The 21,767-nt window shown below is 40.6% G+C and overlaps 2 protein-coding genes across 3 annotated transcripts in view; one reads left to right on the top strand and one right to left on the bottom strand.

The window, feature by feature from the left end:
- Positions 1 to 3,213: 3,213 nt before the first annotated feature.
- Positions 3,214 to 8,117, top strand: LOC5519346 (F-box/WD repeat-containing protein 5). The gene is made up of 3 exons (XM_001639238.3): positions 3,214 to 4,122; positions 5,665 to 6,445; positions 6,866 to 8,117. The coding sequence occupies exons 1-3, from the start codon at positions 3,549 to 3,551 to the stop codon at positions 7,083 to 7,085; spliced, it is 1,575 nt and encodes a 524-aa protein (XP_001639288.2). The 5' UTR covers positions 3,214 to 3,548; the 3' UTR covers positions 7,086 to 8,117.
- A 1,443-nt stretch (positions 8,118 to 9,560) lies between these two features.
- The window catches only part of LOC5519343, a 49,139-nt gene continuing 36,932 nt past the window's right edge, over positions 9,561 to 21,767 (bottom strand). The window contains exons 1-6 of one of the 2 annotated variants that reach the window (XM_048731823.1): positions 17,435 to 17,862; positions 16,598 to 16,819; positions 15,941 to 16,117; positions 13,849 to 15,669; positions 11,837 to 12,017; positions 9,561 to 11,349 (exon numbers count right to left, since the gene is read on the bottom strand). In XM_048731823.1, the coding sequence (XP_048587780.1) occupies positions 9,818 to 11,349; positions 11,837 to 12,017; positions 13,849 to 15,669; positions 15,941 to 16,117; positions 16,598 to 16,819; positions 17,435 to 17,722 (4,221 nt within the window). In that variant the 5' untranslated portion in view covers positions 17,723 to 17,862 and the 3' untranslated portion in view covers positions 9,561 to 9,817. Of the gene's footprint in view, positions 11,350 to 11,836; positions 12,018 to 13,848; positions 15,670 to 15,940; positions 16,118 to 16,597; positions 16,820 to 17,434; positions 17,863 to 21,767 lie in introns of those variants that run through there. The other variant, XM_048731824.1, reaches the window with a different exon arrangement.

Raw genomic sequence — 21,767 nt, 5'->3', positions numbered from 1 at the left:
CTAACTGACCATTTTGCAATTCACCGCTTCGTAGCGGATGTTTTGTTGCCCCTACTGCTGTTTTGATAAATTACTTTCTAAACACAAGTGTCTTAAGCGTGCATCATTAGTTATTCTATTGAAGCATGGAATAAAATACCCTGGGTACCAGAGCACAGTCGTCGTGACATTTTGGCTGAGCGTCACTGGGCGAGAGAAGTTTGGAGGCTCTGCTACCCAGGGTAGGAATAAAACATTTCTTCCAAGACAAAAAAAAAATATCGGAATTTCTTTGTCAGTATGCTACTCACGCTTGAAAGCTCTACTTTGAAAAAAGGTTTTTTTTATATGAAAATGCTGAAGCCATAAAAGAGTCATTTCCTAAACAGTAGAAAACATAACGAACCGCTTGGAATTATCATTTAAGTAGTTGTTTTTGCAATGGAGGTGATTAAACATCTGTCTCAAAATCCATATTTTCTTGTAAGAGTGTCCAGAGTATCCGGAAACAATTCACCTCGCGTGTAATCATAGAGAAAATAACATTATGCATCTAAGATTCTGTATAAGTATATGACTCTGAACAAATTCAACCGACTGATAGGAATAATACTGTCCTGAGCTAAGAAATACAGGCCACAGCCCCCCTCCCTCCCCTTTCTCCCCCGACAGCCAAAAGAGGGGCATTTCTTTGCGGATCGTTAAAAATGATAAACTTCTACCCATGAGTGCGCAAACTCAGCAAATCCGAATACGCGCCTGAAGATCAAATGACCAACCCGCCTTCCGCGAATACAGATTGATACAGGGCTACCATGAAGCAAGCGTATTCGTGTTGAAGCTCAGGGCCGTAGCAGGGGTGGGGCACCGGGGGCATGTGCCCTTCCCCCAATATTATTAATTATTAGGAAATGACAAGAAGGGGCGTGGCTGTGCCCCCCCCCCCCCCCCCCCCGATATTTTGTTAATGTTTCTGTATTGTATCCCTCAAATATTTCGAGGCCTGCTATGGCACTGTAGTTTCCCGGGCGAAGATAAGTGACTGCGTGGAGGCTCCAGGAGACTGATGCACGCAGAGAACGTCGTTTATTAAAAAGTGCAATCAGGTAGCTTGCCGCATGCGCACGTACTTGGACAGCACCTGTCAGGAGAATAAGCAATGGCTGGTTATTGGAGCACGATAGCCTGAGGGCGCGTATTGAGTGCTGGGAAATAATGCTTAGCATAACACGTGGAGTGCAACAAAACGTTATGAGATCCTCCGTCTATTGAAGATAATAACCACAGGAAGCCAAGGAGGTATGGAGAGCATGTATCATATGCAGGCTTTGGCAAAAAGTACAATTTGGAGCCTGCAATTTCGAACGAAAATTGAGATTTTTTTTTTTTTTTTTTACTTCTAATAACTGAAACCAAGCACGTACCGAAGATTTGCTAAGAGGGGAGAGGGTTGAGGGGGCAGTCATAGGTTTATAGGTATCATATGATAAAATGGGTAGCATTTGACAATCCTTTAATGAGAAATGACTAATTTTGGTTGGCAGTTTTTGTGGTGCACACACGCCATACGCATCCCCTATGGTACACACCTAGAAACCAAGGCTATTTTAGCAGAAATGACCAAGAAAGAAAAAGACATCTTTACTCAAATAACTTGAACTCTACACTAACTCCAACTGTTCCTTGTTTCTCTCAACTGTTCCAGAACTAAGTCTAATTATTTGTTAACCTGCTAGCAGAGGTTTTCTTCTCAGTGCTCAGTGCTTAATGCCTCCTAGTATTAGCGAAAGCTACCTATAGGAGTAATGTATCAAAGTTCAAAGTTCAAAGTTCTATTTGTTTCTAGCAGTTCACTTACCCATATCATGTCACTGTTCTTTTGCATTTTACAAACAAATTAAATTGTAAAAGAACAGAAACATGAACTAGATAAGTGAACTGCTGCTGGTAGAAGCAAATAGGAGAATAGCTCTTTTAGCAGGGTACCTATTAGATAAATATAATTTTCAATTGGTAAATCCTTTGATGCTCTACCCAAATGTATACAATGCTCGATTGTAGCATTTTTGTTGGCATGCCATAGTAGGGTAGAAAACCAGTCTGGTTATGTATGTTTTTTTAAAAGTTTCTTGACAGCATTTGTGGTAACTACAGGTTAGTGCAAAAATCAAATCTTGCATATGTATAGTATCTCAATCTGAGACAATAACGGTACAGTTCCACTTTTCAGGATAACTGTACTATGTGTTAATCATATTAAAATCCGAAGGGTAATTGTTTTTGTTTTATCCAAGAAAAAGTCTATAATTTAATTCCAGGTCCAAGGGATAAATACAAAATTCAAGCATAAGAAAAAAAGTATTTACTCAAAGTCATCATTTAATTTAAAGGCACTACTTGTCTGTTGAAAAAGGCAATACACAGCATATTTCATGTTTTTGTTTCTTCAACTTGTTCACAACCAGAGGAATCGCGTCATTTACAAATTCTTCAGGGCGCAGTTTCGAAATATAAAATAAATAATATTCTCTTGTTTGCACAGTCCCCACTGGAGTTTTTATGTCTACTGAGTTTAATTCCACTTTAATTCCTTCGCTTCGGTCTCCGAACTTCGTCTTCATTTTTTTTAGGTACCAGGATAGAAGCAAAGTAAGTTATAAGTCACCTGTTTCGTAAAAGGCGTTCGTAAAATACAAATTAAAGAATACCTCAACCAAATAAGCACACGAATAAATCCAATACCCCTTTCAAAATACTAATTCCATTTGTGCGTCCTATATCATTCCGGTATACATATTTGTAGGAGCCAGATCCGCGAACAGTTCCCAAATCTTGTATCACCATTTCTGTATTGTCGCCATTCATCGTGGCTTCATCGTCTTCAGTTTCTGCGGGGATTTACCAGTGATGACTTGGGTTTAGAGTGATAAATCTTGACAATATGAATGCCCCGATGATTGTTGTAATTGTCAGGGCGAAGAAGAAAGTGTAGAAAGTTTGTTCGTCAGCAAAGATGTCCATGTTTGGATTGTTTTGCTTTTTGTGTGATTCCTTTTTGTGTGGTAGTGTCGAATCGATTTGCTGGCCTGGTTACATAGTCTTAGTCATGGGCTCTTTAACACACAGGTAACCCAAATTGAGGTTCAGATTACCTCACGCTTGATGTAACTGACTTTATGTAACCGCCCTCTTCAAAAAGTCAGAAAATTTGGCAAAATCTCGCTTTAGTTGTCCTTCACTTTAGAATTTGAAGACCTTACGCTTCAAATGTTCGAGGAGTCCTGCTGTTTTGATAGTTTGGGTCTGTAGGCCCGAGGCTGAGCCGAGTTAAATCCGCGAGGGCTTGGGTTCCACAATAAATATGGCCGCCTGAAAAGGGGATTTTTTTGTTTTGAGAATCTTTTTCATTTTTTTTATAGCCTTCATTGACTCTGCACAAAGTTGCCGACAATTTAAAAATTTAGACAAAAGGTGTTATCGCCTAAATATGGGCCCATGAGGCCTGAGTTTATTTCAAAATAATTTTTTACGCCGGATGATATATTCTGCGTCTTTTCGCTGATGCGACAATGGAGGAAGTTGCTAAACAAGATGGCAGTCAAGTAATACACCTTCCTATTCGAGAACTGAACCATGGATTTTGGCAAGATCTACCAGACAGTCTCTTGCTATTCATATTCGGGTTTTTGACCCCCAAAGAGGTGTTAACTGCCGGCGAGGTTTGTCGAAAATGGTATCGCGCATCCATGGACGAAGTTCTTTGGAAGTCTATTTTTATCAAAAGTTACAATCTCAGCGGTATCGAGAAATCTCAGTTGCAGTTACCGTCTAGTTCAACACTCTGGATCAAAGAATTCGAGAGGCTTTATTGTGAAACTCCTCTGATAGAAGCACAAGTTTTAAATGAGCACACAGACGAAGTGTTACATGTAGCGTTTTCACACAACGGGAAAATGTTCGCGTCTAGCTCGAAAGACTGTCACGCGATTCTGTGGGATGTGACGGGTGACAGTGTTATTCTAAGGGAGAGGCTGGTATTCAAACAGTATGGGTGGGAGTATGTCCAGTTCTGCGAGTTTAATAGTGATGACACTCTATTGTTAGTGTCAGGAGTTAATGAAATGAGGAGGCTTAATTTTATGGGTAAGTTTTAAAGAAGCCTAACTATAGCATGTATACAACCCTCCGTAATTCCTTTCTTACAAGCGTAAGAAAGACAGGAGGTCTGTATAAAGCTACCCAACTAGGGCCTTAGCCAAATCATATTTCTGGGGGATGCTTAGTCAAGCAAGGAAATGGGGGAAGCATCAGAATTTGCTTTTTTTTTTTTTTGGGGGGGGGGGGGGTAGGATAGTGTTTTTTGACATTTTTTTTCATATTTCCTTATAGAATTCAAGCTCTACTGGGGGTGGGAGAGGCACAATTTCCCCCCTCTCTCGTTACCCCTGTGCTGGCCCTTCCCTCACACCAGAAACATATTGCATTGCTGCTTTTATCATAAATAATGATAACATGAACTTTCCATATTTCATGAAAAAAATTCATTAAACAAGGACCCGCAGTATAAAGGGCCTGGTCCTGATCCAAGTTGTAATTCTCGCTAGTGCATGTAAAGTGCAGAGCTCCGTAAATATTGAAAAAACAGAGCCGTAGATCAACTTTGATCATTTCGAAGTTTAAAATAATATTCTGTATACACAAGGCAATAATGGCGAGCTTCTTGGGAGCAGTTTTCTACCGCAACAACGACAAAACTTGTGTTCGAAAATTTAATTAAAGAAACAGCATGTGCTCGTTTGAAAAGAGGATATTCTTTTGTGTGAATGAATAACAAAACCTGAAAACTTTTTGCTTCAAAATTGCTCCATTCTCTATTTCTTATTTGACCGTCACCGGAGAAGATTGACAATTTAGCTATCTTTGTACTATTGATGTTTAAGAAATTATTTGGAACTTGATAATACCTCTGCTGTTTCTTTTTATGGAGCTCTGCTCTCAACAACATCTAGTGGGAATGACAACTTGGACTAGGGGCGTGCCTTTTATACCGCAGGTCCTTGTTTAAATAGCCTGTAAGGATTGGGGGTGGGAGTGGGGAAGAGTGGGGCAGGGGAACAGGAAAGTACATACATGAAAAGGGGTTTGACAGACAAAACTTTAAAGATTGGGGATTGTTGCAAAAACAATATTGTCTCTTCCCCTCTGGGTTTCATTTGGCACTCCCTAAATATTTATTGGCACAAAGAAGGAAGTTAGATTGGGGTGATTTCATTAACAGTGTCTGGGTTGGGCTTTTTCATTGGCTTGGTCTGGACTAAGATAAAGTGAAAAAGCAATAAATATTTAGGGAGTGGCTAGCTCTTCTGATTCTGGTATTCCTAAGGGGGTCTCATGCTAATGGTGTCCTGAAACACTCAAAACTTATTTTATGGTAAACCACATCTGAAGCCTTTAATACTGCCAGCTTTTTACAGTACAGTCGATCAGTTGCCTTGACCTAATGTTATTTTTCTTAGGGGCAAGAATTGCTGTTGACCAGATTAAAGTGTTAATCCTTAGGGCTAAATTGCTTTTGCTGATAGTCACCTCTGTATTTTTAAAGGTTCCTCACCTCCCCGGGAAGATTTGGTTTTAATCTTTGTGATATGATGATTTTGTAAACTTTGAGTTTTTATTTCTTGACAGGAGAAATAATCATTTGTGATCTGGAGGGAGCTGCCTTGGGGAACATTGTCCATGCAGTAATCAGTGAGCCGTATGATGTATTCGGGGCATGGCTTACAGACAGGACTTTCATCTGTGGCTCTTTTGAGTTCATGGTTCCTTCCTATGACTCATCTGTGTCAGAGCTGTGGGCGAATTGTGTTGGTGGCAACCAGCCTGTCAACTTGTGTCGCATAGTCAATGAAAGTGGTAGCTCTGTTCGTACAGTCCTTGTTGCTAGGCCAAACTTTTTAGCTGAGGATGAAGTCTTTATTATTTTTACACATGGGGTGGTAACGTACACCCCACATCAGGTGGTTATCAAGAAACTTAAACTAAACCACAAACCATCAGGAGAGCTAGAGGTTATAGAAAGCTGCAGAGTTAAGGACCAACGATCAGAAAGGAGGCAACCAACAGAGAATATAAGCCAATCAGAAGTCAGATCAGACTCAGAGGGGGAGTTTGAAGAATTGAGTTACACTAAACCAGATCACTTGATAAACACTAACTCGCATATCATAGGCATGAATTTATCTCCTGATCATGATTTATTGTATGTAAACTGCCGATTGTGGACCAACGCAGACAAGATAGCAGCTAACAAGGAGGCCTTGCCAGAGATATCAAATGATATTCACCTACGCGTGTACAGCTTATCCACCTGTCAGTTGGTCAGGGAGCATGTTGGCCATCGGGCATCCACCCCTAATGACAAGTGTTTTTTCATCTTCCTGAACATAGCAGAGAAGCTAGTGGCAAGGTGAGAAAAGGAAACACAAAGTGACAAATACAAATTATAAATTTAGTTTAGTAGCATCCCTTGTGCAGAACTTTTCACTAGAACAATGATGTCTGCTGGACCATCTTCTCCTTGAATGTGCTTCATGCATTTGTTTCAAAGCTCTCTCTAGCTTCCTGGGGTGCTAAGCAATCCAAGCAGTGTGGGTGTGTGTTTGTGCTTGGTTGTGTGGGCGATGGAGTACTAAAGAGAAGTGTTGAACTCTCCTAAACTCGCATTGAAAATCACTATAACAGTGATATACAGTATATTTAAAAATTGCAAAAAAGAGTTGGGCCCTCCCTCTCCTTGGCCCCTGAGTTTCAAGTGATTTCTGTTGCAAGAAATAGTATAGGAAACATATTCCCCTCGTAATCTTTGCAATCTTTTTGTGATTTATAGTGGTGCAGAGGATTCATGTGCACATGTGTGGGATCGGCACTTTGGTGTCAAGCTGGCAACCCTAACAGGCCACCAGAATGTTGTCAACTGTGTCGCCTTCAACCCTAGAGACCCTGACATGCTAGTCAGTGCTAGTGATGACCACACCCTAAGGGTTTGGAAATCCCGCCGCAGGAGTGGAAAGGCTGTGGTGAGAAAGGATGCTGTAGGGTGCCTTTGAATACTGTCAACAAAAGCCAAATAGTAAATACAAACAACAGTTTATATCCGTGTTGAGTTCAGCGATCAAGTGACTGCAGCATAAAAGTTTTATTGGTGCTTAACTCCAAAAACTTTCCCCATTATGCTATGATCTATGGCCAATGTTATAATCATCCAAATCAAGTTACAATTATGTCACCAGATGTCTTTAGAAGTTCTTTAATTTTCTTTGTCCTCTGTCCTTGTTGTACGTCTTGTGGTTGTGCTTCTAGAGACATGCTGAATGTGAATACCATACTAGAACATTGTTAATCATTTTTTAAGGATATTTTGTCCCCTTTTCTCAGACTTAGCCCAGCAATTATAGAAATGTGCAACCCAGAGCTGTAGTAGGCCTTAAAATATGGGGGGGGGGGGGGGGGTACAGTGGCATTAATAAAATTTGTAGCACAGCCATACCCCTACTGGTCATTATAATTTTTGAAATATTTTTTGGGATGTGCCCCCAATGTTCCACCCCTTTCTACAGCCCTGCAACTCGATTGCTATTTGAAAATCAACACAGATTTGCAGTGCACAATTTAACTTTGAAATTTAACATTTCAAATTTTCTTGGAATTTTTCTTCTTGTAAAATATAGAAAAGAATACCAACAGTGACAATTGTGGCTTGTGACACCAGTGGAAGATTAAAGTGTGATGGGTTGGGCTGGTTGGGGTTGTGTAGGGTTGGGAGGGGAGGGTAATGTTAAAGCTCATGTTCATAGGTTAATGCCATGGCAAGAAAAATACAGAAATTGTTATAGAGATAATCAGAAATTAATTTTTTATGACTGATCTTGATTACCTTGTTTTTTTTTTTGCTCACATCTACTTCACTAAAGTAAGTTGAGATTAATACACATTTTTTGTTTCTGGCTGGATAATGTTTTAAATAATATCTTAATTTTATTTAAGGGGAACTTTTAATTGTCAAGTTTGTGTTACATTTATAATGAATGATTTGATTGAATGAAATATTATTTACTGTAATAAAACCATGCTTATTGTAATGATATGTAATCTGATTTTTTTTGTCATTTTGTTATGGTTATGGGAAGGTAATTGATGATGATTCTAATGATGCTGATAATGATGGTGGTGGCAGTGGTGGAGGTGGAGTTGATGGTGATGGCGATGGTGATGGTGATGGTGATTGTGATGATGATAATTGTGATGATCATGATTGTGATGGTGATGGAGGTGGTGAAGATTGTGGTGTTGCTGATGGAAGACAATGAAAATATTGAGTATGATGATTTTTATAATTATCATGTTGGTGGTAGTGGTTTTAGTTATGGTGATGCTAGTGTGTTGCTTATGATGATTATTATTGAAGTGGTGATGTTAGGTGTGGTGATGATACCTATGGTAATGATGGTTGTGGTAATGATAGTAATGTGGTGATAGTGATGGTGAAGCACACAGTAGCACCGCAATAATTAAGCTGATGATGGTGGAAATGATGATGATGATGGTATTTATGATAGTGGTGGCGGTGTATGATAGTGGTGGCAGTGTATGGTGGTTGCACTTTTGGTGGTGATGATGATGGTGGTAGTGATGGTGGAGCACACAGAAAGCACTACACAGTAATAACAATGTTGATGGCGGTGATGGTGATAACGATAATGATGATGTTGGTGGTGATGAAGATAATATCGATGATGTTGATTGTGGTGATAATGCTGATGATGATAGTGATATTGATGATGATGTTTATGGTGATGACAATGGTGATGGAAGTAATGATGACTGGAATGATGTTGATATTGGTGATGATCATTTGTTTTGATGGTGGCAGCGATGCAGGTTATGGTACTGATGGTAGTGTATGTGATGATGGTTGTGGTGGTGACGGTAAAAATGATAATGGTGTTGTGATGATAAAGCTGCCTGAAAACCAATGCCATGTCTACCTTTACTCCATACTCCATTTGCAAGACTTTCATGATTTACCGCTTACTGTGATTTTCAACATTATTCTGCGCATCTCGCCGATGACACCGATGATTTCAGAGCAGTCTTCCCTAAAAATGGCTTAATAAAGACGAACATTTGGCAGAGTCGAATGCCAGTTGTTGATGAATTCTACGCGCGAAATGCACCTAGCGAAAGTGCGCCTGTCCTCTAATACTCGATGGATGAAGTCGAATTTGTGTCACAAGTGAGTTGAAGTTATTCTCCCGTGTTTCCAGTCTTCTCGGATAAGGACACTAAACCGGAGGTCCCGTCTCTTACAGCTGCACTGCACTAACCGGAACCGAAGGGACGTAAAAGAACCACTGGGGACGCAATAAACCTTCCGGCAGTGACCACCCCCAGTGACAGTGCTTACTAACCGAGGGCCATATGTTAGAAAACTGTATATTCGGTTAAATATGCTACCCTCGATAAACAAAGATTAAACTGAAACTGAACTGAAAGCAGCGTATCATGAACTAAAATAACGAAACTATAAACGGAAAATAATTTTTTTATACAACAACTAAATTAATTTTAGTAAAAGGCGCGCGCAATGACGTCAAACATGCGTGTGTACTCTAATCTCTACACCACTTAGAGCATGCGTTTTACTATTATTCATTACTAGGTTATTCACGACGGTGGAGGGACGACGACACCCCATACGTTGTATTTCTCCGCGCGCTTAAAGAAAAATGTGGTAGTGCGCGCTGAAATCTTGCGTGTGCGCCATCTTCTATGGGACAGGCTACGCCCCAAAATGACACTCCATCATGTTCACATCAGAGTCCCACAAAACTCTTCCCAGCAGATCCGTCAAATGGTCAACTGGTGAATACATCGTGCTGTGAAGATTACTGAGTCTCCTCAGCAACGAGCATAATCTGATCACCAACTCTTCGCGCCTTCGCCTCACATACCACGTGACACGACGAGACGTGCGCACCTGATACATATACTGCAACCTCCAGACCAACCGATCGATCCTTCTCTGTAATCGATGAGTATAGCCCGTGTCTTCGTCAATCGTGTAGTCCTCAGCTTCTTGGCAAATCGTCTCCGATTCATCAATAACTTCGTCAAGTGTATGAATAACTGAAGACGTGAGTGATGATGACGGTTGCATGACAGGAGTTGGGGGATGCGTAAAGGAAATTGAAAAGGGCATGACGGAGGCTGGAAGGTGCGTGGCGGAAGATGGAAGATGCGTGACGGAAGCTGGAAGGTGCGTGACGGAAGCTGGAAGATGCGTGACGGACGCTGGAAGGTGCGTGACGGAAGCTTGAAGATGCATGACAGAAGTTGGAAGATGCTTGACAGAGACTGGAAGCTGCGTGGCGGAAGCTGGAAGGTGCGTGACGGACGCTGGAAGGTAAGTGACGGAAGCTTGAAGATGCATGACAGAAGTTGGAAGATGCTTGACGTAGACTGAAGGGTGCGTGACGGAAGCTGGAAGGTGCGTGACGGAAGCTTGAAGATGCATGAAAGAAGTTGGGAGATGCTTGACGGAGACTGGAGGGTGCGTGACGGAAGCTGGTAGGTGCGTAACGGAAGCTTGAAGATGCATGACAGAAGTTGGAAGGTGCTTGACAGAGACTGGAAGCTGCGTGACGGAAGCTGGAAGGTGAGTGACGGAAGCTTGAAGATGCATGACAGAAGTTGGAAGATGCTTGACGGAGACTGGAAGCTGCGTGACGGAAGCTGGAAGGTGCGTGACGGAAGCATGAAGATGCATGACAGAAGTAGGAAGATGCTTGACGGAGACTGGAAGCTGCGTGACGGAAGCTGGAAGGTGCGTGACGGAAGCATGAAGATGCATGACAGAAGTTAGGAGATGCTTGACGGAGACTGGAAGCTGCGTGACGGAAGCTGGAAGCTGCGTGACGGAAGCATGGAAATGCATGACAGAAGTTAGGAGATGCTTGCCGGGAAATGGAAGGTGCATGACTGAAGCAGTGAGCTGTGAGGATTGTGTGACCGATAACTGCAGATAAGGTGATGTTTCCAAAATAAGCGTCACGGAATTAGCATGACTTCTTAGTTGTGTGACCGAAGTTGAATGGCTTGCGTGACGTAAGTTAGAAGAACTCTTTTGGATAAAGGCAGCGTTATCCATTTCCACTGATTGGCTGAGCATTATTCTTGAGGTAGACACCTGCATATGTGGTTTCCCTGTAGTGGCCTCGTCTGTAGTTTCCCTCGCTGACGAGCCCATGATTTGCATTCCAAGTTTTCCAGCGGTCCCAACGTTAGTGACGTTTACGTTATCGATTGGTTTCTCTGCGAAAACCAAATAAAACAAGAGGAGTAGGCGTTACACAAAATAACCCGCAAAAAAAGTTAAAATTCCAAATTAACGAAGCTGTTCAGTAATTCTATAAGCGAATGATAAAATTTAATAGTAGAAGTAAATGATACATTTTGACTGCATCTTTAGCTTTTCACTACCACCTCAAAAATGCTGCGATTCAGTTGTAAAGACAAGCAACCGACATTTGAGTAAGGAGAATTGTCTACAGTTTGCTTGAACTCAGAATGAAAACATTGACACCTCTCCAGCCTGTTTCACCTATTCACTGTTTTTTTAGCCGGACTTGGGGTATTCCTTGGTGTTACGGAGAGCTTTGTTTTTGGTGCTCAAGGCCTTTATACTCTATTTCATTGTCTCGTTCTAAGGTCTTTGTTTTTGGCTTTTGTTCCATTGTGTTTTTGGTGCTGGTGCTCCGTAACACCAAGAAACTACCTCAACTTGTAACACTGACCGTACCGTTCTTGCGCCCTTTAGCGAATGCGAACAAAGCAACTGTTCCGAGGAGCACGACGATGGGACAGCAAATCAACAGTTTCAGGAATTTCTTCTTTCGCTTGCCCTTGACCTCCACGTACTGAATGTCGCCTTGTTGGACGCGGCGAGTCTGGGACCGAGCTGCCGGAGGGATCAACTGGGACTGTATACAAAGGAAATTGAATTTAAACATCACAATTGAAACATCATAAGCTTCCTGCCCATTGGATTACCGAAAATGATTTAATAAACGCCGGGAAATTTATTAAATTTTGATGGCCCGAGGGGGTGGGGGGTTCAAAGGATAGGAAGCGTTTATTAGAGAGGCGCGTTCTTTAACAAGTTATAACAATAAAAACAAACCCAAGTGCAGTGGGGTTTAAATCTCAGTCAAGATCAAGTTAAATTTTGCCTGCGTGACAAGCGTTTCTTTACATTTGAATTTGATTTAAGTTACCGGAATTCCTATGTCGTTTGTTTAAGCTGGGAGGGAGGGTAGAGGGGGCGTTAACAGGAGAGGCTTTCAATATAAATTTGTAAGCTCAGGGGAGTGGGGGGTGCTCATTAGATAATAGACGTTCTTTAAATAGCGGGCAATATTTAGATCATTTAAGGTATTACAATTTTTTTCTTTCAATATATTTTATTTTATTTATCCCCCCCTATCTCGGTACCTACCAACCAGTTCACCTATGCTAGTGCTAGTGCTGAAGCGCCCTCAGGGGCTAGGTGGGCGTGCCCCCATTTTTTTCTTCTACAATTACAATAAGATGACCAGTAGGGGCGTGGATGTGTCCCCTTCCCCCCCCCCCCCCCCCCAGTTTTCGTAATGTCTCTGTATCATGGCCAAAGTATCGAGACCGGTAACAGAAATGGTTACTGGAAAATGGTAGCCCTACTCACATATAATAGATGTCCACTTGAGGTTCATTGTTTAAGCGCCTAATATTTTAAAGTGCAGCTCCAGGGAAAGAGAAGACCGTTTTGGGCAAAATGTACATTATCTGAGCCTTACTTTCCCGAAAAAAAATTCGAATTTTTCCAATTCCGAATATTTTGCATCTTTTCAAACGCACGCGATTTGGCTTGATTTGGCCGCCATCTTGAAACACCAACCAACTCGGTCCCCTCTCGGTCAGAGTTCGAGAAGGCGCGAAAGGATTGCCATATATTGAGCCTGTCAGGGGATTTCAGTTGTTGTCACACTTCTACAATCGAGTGCCCTACTTCGCAGAGAATCATCAACTTTATTGCTTTTTCACCGCTTCAAACAGCTTGGAATGTAAATATTATTATAAAAACGTATTCTATAGCATTGGGACATCTCTTATTAAGCAAAAGTTGCAGCCGGGACATTTTAATAGAGATTTTAGCTGTTGATTTGTAACGCGACACAACACGACGCCATCGTCGAAGTTCATAGCAACTTGACCTTGCACAAAAATGAATCCAGCTCGCAAATGATTGGGTCAATTAGGGTTTTGACTAGAGAATATTTAACCTGAATGTCATGCAATACTCAAATAGTCGGGAAAATGCTAATGGACCCACGTTTCGACAGACTAGAGATTGTTGAACTCGTTTGCCGCTTCGTTTATAAATGTTGCCGTTCCTTGTAAAGACTCTATACATTCCGGTTCGTTCTCTACGTCGGTCAACTCATTTTCCGATAATTCTGAAGACTCCGTAACGTTTTCACTCGCGATTCCTAGATGCCTGTGAGACTGCTGACTGCGACACTAAAAGCGCATAAATAATGCAACAGAATTTTCGCGCCATGGGCCCGCAATACATTTCGCCGGTCAGCGACGGACGTGTTTTACGGTCGCGTGTATATCGCATGTGTTTGAAAAGCTGCAACATATTCGGAATTGGAGGAATTCGAATTTTTTTTCGGGAAAGTAAGCCTCAGATAATGTGCATTTTGCCCAAAACGGTCTTCCCTTTCCCTGGAGCTGCACTTTAAATAAGGTACCAACTGTACCATAACTCACTTCGTCTGCCCAGCATTGCAAGCTCTGCCTGGATTCCGCTCTTTTATGCACGTCTCTCTCATCATAGTGTTTGTCATCATCGTGTTTGTTGCCCTTGGGTTGGATCGTTCCGCCCTCCTTGCTGGTTGCCCCACGCCTAGCCTCCCCAGCTCCCTCCTGTTCACTGTTAACCTGCTCTCCAAATCGCTTCTTAGTTATATCATTCTTCACGTCAGAAAATTGGGTAATATCGTCCATCCGTCCTCCAGTCTTCGCACTTCTAAATTCATCTGAATGCTGGGTTCCAGTTGACATAATAACTGAACCTGCCTCGGTCAAACCTTCAGAACGCGGCATGTCTGTTGCCATGGAAACAGGTTTTTTGTCTTTTATCTCGGTCCAGCTGTTAGAACGCGGCATATCTTTTGCAATGAAAACTAGTTCCTTGTCTTCTACCTTGGTCCAGACGTCAAAACGCGGCATATCTGTTGTCATAGAAGTAAATTCCTTATCTTCTGTCTCGATCCATCCATCAGAGCGCGGCATATCTGTTGCCGTGGAAACTAGTTCCTCGTCTTCTGCCTCGGTCCAAGCGTCAGATAGCGGCATATCTGTTGACATGGAGACAAGATCCCTGTCTTCAGTCTCGGTCCAACAGTCAGAACGTGGCATTTCTGTTGCCTTGGAAACGAGCTCCCTGTCTTCAGTCTCGGTCCAACCGTCAGAACGCGGCTTTTTTGTTAACATGGAAACAAGTTCCCTGTCTTCAGTCTTGGTCCAACCGTCAGAACGCGGCATATCTGTTGCTATGAAGACAAGTTCCCTGTCTTCAGTCTCAGTCCAACCATCAGAACGCGGCATATCCTTTGCCATGGAAACAAGTTCTCGTTCTTCAGTCTCGGTCCAACGGTCAGAACGCGGCATATTTGACGCCCTGGAAACAAGTTCTTTGTCTTCAGTCTCGATCCAACCGCCAGAAAGCGGTATATCTGTTGCCATGGAAACAACCTTCCTGTCTTCAGTCTCAACCCAACCGTCAGAACGAGGCCTTTCTGTTGGCTTGGAAACGAGCTCCCTGTCCTCAGTCTCGGTCCAACCGTCAGAACGCGACATTTCTGTTGCCTTGGAAACGAGCTCTCTGAACTCAGTCTCAGTCCACCTGTCAGAACGCGGCATATCTGTTGCTATGGAGACAAGTTCCCTGTCTTCATTCTCCGTCGAACCGTCAGAACGCGGTATATCTGATGCCATGGAGACAAGTTCTTTGTCTTCAGTCTCGGTCCAACCGTCAGAACGCGGCGTTTCTGTTGCCTCAGAAACGAGCTCCCTGTATTCAGTCTCGGTCCAACGGTCAGAACGCGGCATATTTGACGCCATGGAAACAAGTTCCCTGTCTTCATTCTCAGTCCAACCATCAGAACGCGGCATATCCTTTGCCAAGAAAACAAGTTCTCGTTCTTCAGTCTCGGTCCAACGGTCAGAACGCGGCATATTTGACGCCATGGAAACAAGTTCTTTGTCTTCAGTCTCAATCCAACCGTCAGAAAGCGGTATATCTGTTGCCATGGAAACAACCTCCCTGTCTTCAGTCTCAGCCCAACCGTCAGAACGAGGCCTTTCTGTTGGCTTGGAAACGAGCTCCCTGTCATCAGTCGCGATCCAACCGTCAGAACGCGGCTTATCTGTTGCCATGAAAACAAATTCTTTGTCTTTAGGGTCGGTCCAACCGTCAGAACGCGGCTTATCCGTTGCCATGGAAACAAATTCTTTGTCTTTAGGGTCGGTCCAACTGTCGAAGCATGGGGAGCTTCCCTCGTTTAAGCATCCATCCGCGTTTCCGTCCTATGATTGTTCGTATTTTTTTATTAGTTTTATATTCTTTTTTGTTATAAAAACAAGTTTTAAAAAACCGAAACAAATCTTTGGTAACACAAGAAAAAAAAAACACAGACTAAAGACTTTTCGCAAGAAAAAAAAAACAATCAAAAACTTTTGTCGATCAGTGTTTGTTTCAAGTACATAGGATATTCAATTAGTTTGTTTACATTTTTGTGGAAATGAATTGACTAAAAGATGCAGTATATGTGTCATTTATCATAATTTCTATACTTACGTCTAAAGTTTTGCCGTTGCAGATAGAGTTAGTATGTTGATCCTGCAGTTTTTTCTTCATTTTTTGACGGATGCGTATCTTCTCTTGCAAGGTCATGGTTTGTTGTTCCCGGATGTTGTTTATGTAACCATCAAGTCGTTTGACGTCATCTTGGTGACTTCGTAAATGAAGAGAAGCCTAAAAAGAAATTTTTGTGATTTTAGTCTGTATCGGCTTATCGTCGTTATTAAACTTCCTCATCCCAAATACCATTACCATTATTATCGCTATCTACATTGTGATAATAATACAATAATCATTCAAATCCTCATCAACACAAACACCATCATCATTATGAACATTGCATCATCATCATCATAACTACCACCACCATTATCATAATCTCAACAAGACACCATCATCATCCTCAACATCACCACCATTATCATTATCATCTACAATCATCATCTATCATCATCATCACCTTCATCATCATAATAGGCTTCATCATTATCTATCATTATTATCATCATCATCGTCATTTCTCAGCGTCATCATCATATTTCATCATCATCATTTTTATTATCGTTATCATTATCGTTGTTATTGTTATTTTTATCATATACAATCGTAATCATCATCCTAATCGTCATCATAAACATCACTTCACACGCAGACCTGATGGTGCTCTTGTTGCCTATTCTTGACCTCCTGCACATGTCTAAGTCTTTCCTTCTGCCTTTTTTCCTCCATCGCCGCCTCTCTGCTTCTCAGTCGCTGCCTTTTCTTCTCCTCCAGGGTCTTAGCTTGCTCCTGGCGCCGAATTTCGATGGAATCTGCCAGGCGTCGCTTGTCAGCCTCGTAGTCCCGTATGTGCTGGTAGGCCTGATGTCTAACGTCCTGTCGTCATGGTAACAGAGCAAAGTTGCCAAAATGCATGACGGTACCATTTTACTATAAGATGCTTTTTTTAATGAAAATTGATTTCAAATGCACATACCTATTTTATATAAAGTTGCACTTGCTGAATAAAATAAGTAAGTAAATGCCCCGATAAATGTCCCGATTTTACGTAACCTGGGTACCAGACAGGCTCTGAGCTTCGCGGCGACAACCATTTGAGCGAAGCTTAGTTCTCGCAACGAAGCTCAGAACCTCTGGTACCCAATTTATATTTTACGCCGCTGTCGCAGATTGTCATTAAAATATGCGGCGATTAAACGAGTAAATGAGGTATTCTGGAACCTCCGGTATTTTGTGCGTACTCCAAACTGTGTGCTTTATGTCTTTTTTTATTTCTTAGATACTCTATCCCCACTTTAGCATTCATTTAGCTATTTAGGAGTTTTCTCAACCTTTGTGCGCGGTTTTTTTCGTATTTCCCAAACTACGTCTTCATTTCATTTATAAGAAATTTCTTTGCTAATTTTGTACACATTCAAAGCTACAAAAAATATACTATCATTCCTGAGCCAGAAATCTTTTCTTTTGGCGAATACCAATTAAGTTTTTTACCTTATTCGTCGGAAAAGGTGCACTTTTTCGAATCTCAGTCTCCGATTTCTGCTCCAAGACTTCTAGACTACTTAGATCCTGACTCATCTTATCGTTATCTTCTTTTAATGCTTTATCATCCTTTTCCACTTTCTTGATACCATTTTTAGAGCTGTTTCCGTCTGAAGTTTCAACCACCATTTCACCAAGCGGTGATATGTGTTCACTGCCATTTACTTCGGCAAAAACTTTTCTAAAGTCGACATTACCCTGCGCCAGTGGATTTTCTTCTTTCAAACAGATATCCATTTTGTTAATTTTCAGCCTCGTAATTTGTTCGCTGATTTCCACAGTTTGAATTGGGATTTGTAACCGATAACTTCTCCCACTAGTTATGTTAAATAAAGTTTTCTTTCCAGAATGTGAGTTGTCTCCAAAACGGATAAATTATTAATTATATTTCCCAGTAATATATTTTTTTATGTCAAATTTTCACAAATTTCTCATTACACTTCGTTTATTGGTTATACAATGTTGAAGAAGTTCCACTCATATTATTGCGGTTAATCACTCTTTATCTACGTATCCCTAACATATTAAAGTAATTAACACAAATACTGAATTATTCACCAAAATGTTAAAAAAATGTTTTCACCAAAAACAGTAGTGAAACGTTTTGCATTTTTCGTCATAAATCCCGTATCGCGGAATATAATTAAAAAATAAGTTTTATGATTCTGGTTTGGACTCGATCACATTTTTACCATGCGCCATATCATGCGGTATTATATGAGAAGACAGTTAAGTGAAGGCGACCAAGTATTCGGGCTTTATTTGCATGGTACAAGTTGTGACGTCATAGGATAACTCTTCCCAGACCCCAAGCTGCCTCACGGCTCATTGCCAGTCACAGCAAACCCGAAACACCTCGGATTTAGGCTTGACTAGACTGCGTAGTTGGCAAGTGGGCATGTGCGGAAAGGGAGGGGGGGGGGGATGAGATGCAATCTTTGACGCCAAAAGAGAAAACTCTCGAGAAATAAAATATTTTTGCATGTTGTACAAAGCTTTTTTTATATTTGTCATCATTTTAGCGTTATTTCCAAGATTTAAGTCGGCGAAAAAACAAACATTTTTTTTTTCAGTAATAGACAGGGAGAATAGGCAAAATATAACATTAAATAATAAATAAAAATTTATGAGTATAAATTTATGAGTAACTTCCCCTCAAATAATCATCAGTTAAATCAATCGGAAAATATCTTTAAAATGCTTTAAAGCTAATTAATTCTTCCTTAAATAATAACTGAATATTATTATTATCCCAAACTCTTCAATAAATGGGGTTATTGTGTTTTCAACAATAGCATCGCTCAATAATTGGTTTCCTTTTATTCCAATTTAGATGTTTTGGAGCTTGCAGCTGGCAAAACGTTTAGGAGTTTGGAAAGTCAGAAAAGAGGCTGACAGGTGTTAAAGAATGACTACTCTTAAACTTGTTTTCTTTCTTCCTTTCATGGCAAAAATGTGCTACAGTCAAGGTGAGACTTTGACTAAAATAATTTTTGTTTTTTTTCATTTTTTTTTCGAGGCGGATCTAAGGATGCCGATCATTAATAATTTTGAATTGGCTTCAGCCAAAGAAGCTACGCAACGCTATGCATGGTGCTAAAAGATTTTAGTGGAAAAAGAAAAATATAAGTGAACCAGAGGTTAGGTTATTGTTTTTAGTATTATCGAATAATTGTTCGTGGCGTTTTATACCTCTCCATCTTAGAGCAGCCTTGTTGTTTTTTCTCATTTTCAAAACAATTTTTTTTCTAATTTATAGTAAAAAAATTATTTTATCATATCATATTTTGCGCAATTTTACAAATAAGGCATTGAATCTCTTAAACCAAAACAGTTTTCATAAAATAAATTTTATAGAAGCTCTGTCGTTCCTACTTTTAGTGAAGTTTAGTTTAAGTTCAATTCATTTGAATTCGTCACAATAACTAATAATAAATCATGTTCTGTACAAAAATAATCAAACAAGCACGAATTGATAATCTTCCCCTTACTTACATTATTAGTCGTTATTCCGTTCATCTAGTCTAGGGTCCTAATATTCAAAGTTCGAATTATTTATCACATTCACTGAACACTGAAATACCTAAAATATTAGCTTTATTTTGCTAACAGAAGAAAACGTTTTTCTGACAAAAGCAGCGGCATAGCGCTCATTTATGTTCGGCTTCGGAATAAGCCTCGTCCCCCGGCTACTCCCCGGCTGTCAGCTCCATGATGCTTTGCGCGTAGATTCACAATTTCCAATATGGCGGACGCTTCATGCTGACTTCTCGGAGGCAAGAGCAGAGAGGGCCAGTGACGTCATAACCATGCAGTGCATGATACACCCGCCGAGAAGCCTAGGGACGAGGCTGCTCCGGTCGGAATTATTCTTTAGCATTTAACTAACAGATAAAGTTTGACGGGGGGGGGGGGGGGGGGGTAGGCTGGTGATATTTATGTTTTTACCATATATGTATTAGTGCTGTAAGAGGTGCTGAATCAATTGGCTGCTTTTATTTTTTAAAATCAAATATTATCGATGGTCTGACCCATTTTTGTGTACAAAGTGTCTGTTTTGTTCCCTTCTGTGTTCAATCTTTATTGATTGATCAAAACAACATCAAAAGACTCAAACTGCGTAAAGCTTATACATGCATGGCGAAAACTTATTAAATCCAATTCTCAATTCTCTTCAGATCATTGTCGCAATCTGCTCGTTCTTCCTCCACTGGTCGACCACGCCCTCTTTAACCACACCCTTCAGAATATAACTGACATATCAGTGAAAAACTGTCATATAAAGTGCTATCTGAACCAAGCATGTCGTGCTGTGAACTATAAGAAACGAGCGAATCTTGGGAGCTGTGAACTGCTGTCTGACAAAGCTGAATCTTATTCCAAAGATTTGTTGAAATTTCCTGGAATTGATTACTTCAGCCTGCAGGTATATCACTAGTAATCCTAACTTATGGAAATTCGATGACTTTTGTAAAGAGTTAAAGAGACCATGACACGAAAAATACATAAGCTTTTATAGCAAAATATAGCTATCGATGTTTGGTTTTAGAACTGCCTTTGTGCTTATTGATTGCAGGAATTTTTGTAATCGTGTTTTGAAAATGTCTTGTCTTGGCGACTTTTTTTGATTGGCTGACGTCAAGAGTTGTACACACTTGTTCCAGTCGAACTTCGCTTGCCAATGTAGATTTGTAAAGATGAGGACGAGCATATCTTTTGTATTTTTCCTAATTCCTCGCTTTTCAAGACATGGTAAAAAAGATGATTACAATGTTCAAGCAATGGATCCAAGAATAACCTTTTTCTATCACTAAGATAGGGGGTTCATCGAAACCTGCAGTGAATGGAATGAAAAGACATCTCTGGAGTGTTTACCAGTTCGAGTCGATCGGTTCATTCAAGCAAATGAATTTCAACCTGATTATTTTGGCTTGTTGTGAGCACTACGCTTTTTACCGGTAAGGATGAATGGTTTGATTATAAGAATATGTTATATTGGATTGGACTTCATTCAATGCATTTTTATTCGCAAACTGAGTTGTAGAAAAACGATTTCTTCCACGTGCGAATGCGAACGGCCATAAAACCAAGACGAGGCAAACAACTTCAATAAAGTTAGTAAACTCGCAAAAATACAAGTTCACCTTCGAACAGCACCCCGGGGTGGAAAATGTTGAAAGAACCACATGCAATTGTAATAATCTGATTCACTGTTAAGCCGCAAAGTACAACAAATTGACAAACTGGAAAAGCGAAATAGTTTGTTTTACCACGCCGATTGATTCAGTCATTCAAGGAATGACATTTCTCTACAAAACGAACAGTCGAATTATCGACAAAAATCAGTCCTCACAATTGGGAGGGAGGAAGGGTAAATATAAAATTCGAATTTGTTCGAGAGCCAAGAAAAGCACGGTGAAGGGTGCAAGTTTTCTTGTGAGTGTTTTCTTATCGCACCGTACGCTTTGCTTTGCCAGTAAATGTACATTTGTGCGGTTGTTGTGCATTCCCTTTCACATATACCAAGTCTTGATGTCAGTTTTTCTTTAAAAAAACATTATAACTATTCAGGGATTATAATGCTAGTTCCATCTACTGCATTTGTTTGTTTGTTTATTTATTAAAAGAGAAGTAAATACAATCGATTTTTTTTTTTGCCGTTCACTCATTGATGATTTTCAGCCCTCGCATCTCCTACTTTTTAGATTCTAGATTTCCAGTCGTTTCTCTCTGAGTTTGATATATCTTGATGTTTTTTTATCTCTTTGTGTAGAAAGCTTGC

Source organism: Nematostella vectensis, chromosome 8 (assembly GCF_932526225.1).
Source record: "Nematostella vectensis chromosome 8, jaNemVect1.1, whole genome shotgun sequence".
Classification (NCBI taxonomy): Eukaryota; Metazoa; Cnidaria; class Anthozoa; order Actiniaria; family Edwardsiidae; genus Nematostella; species Nematostella vectensis.
Note: the sequence above shows the minus strand (reverse complement) of the source record. Positions and strands in the feature narration are given on the sequence as shown.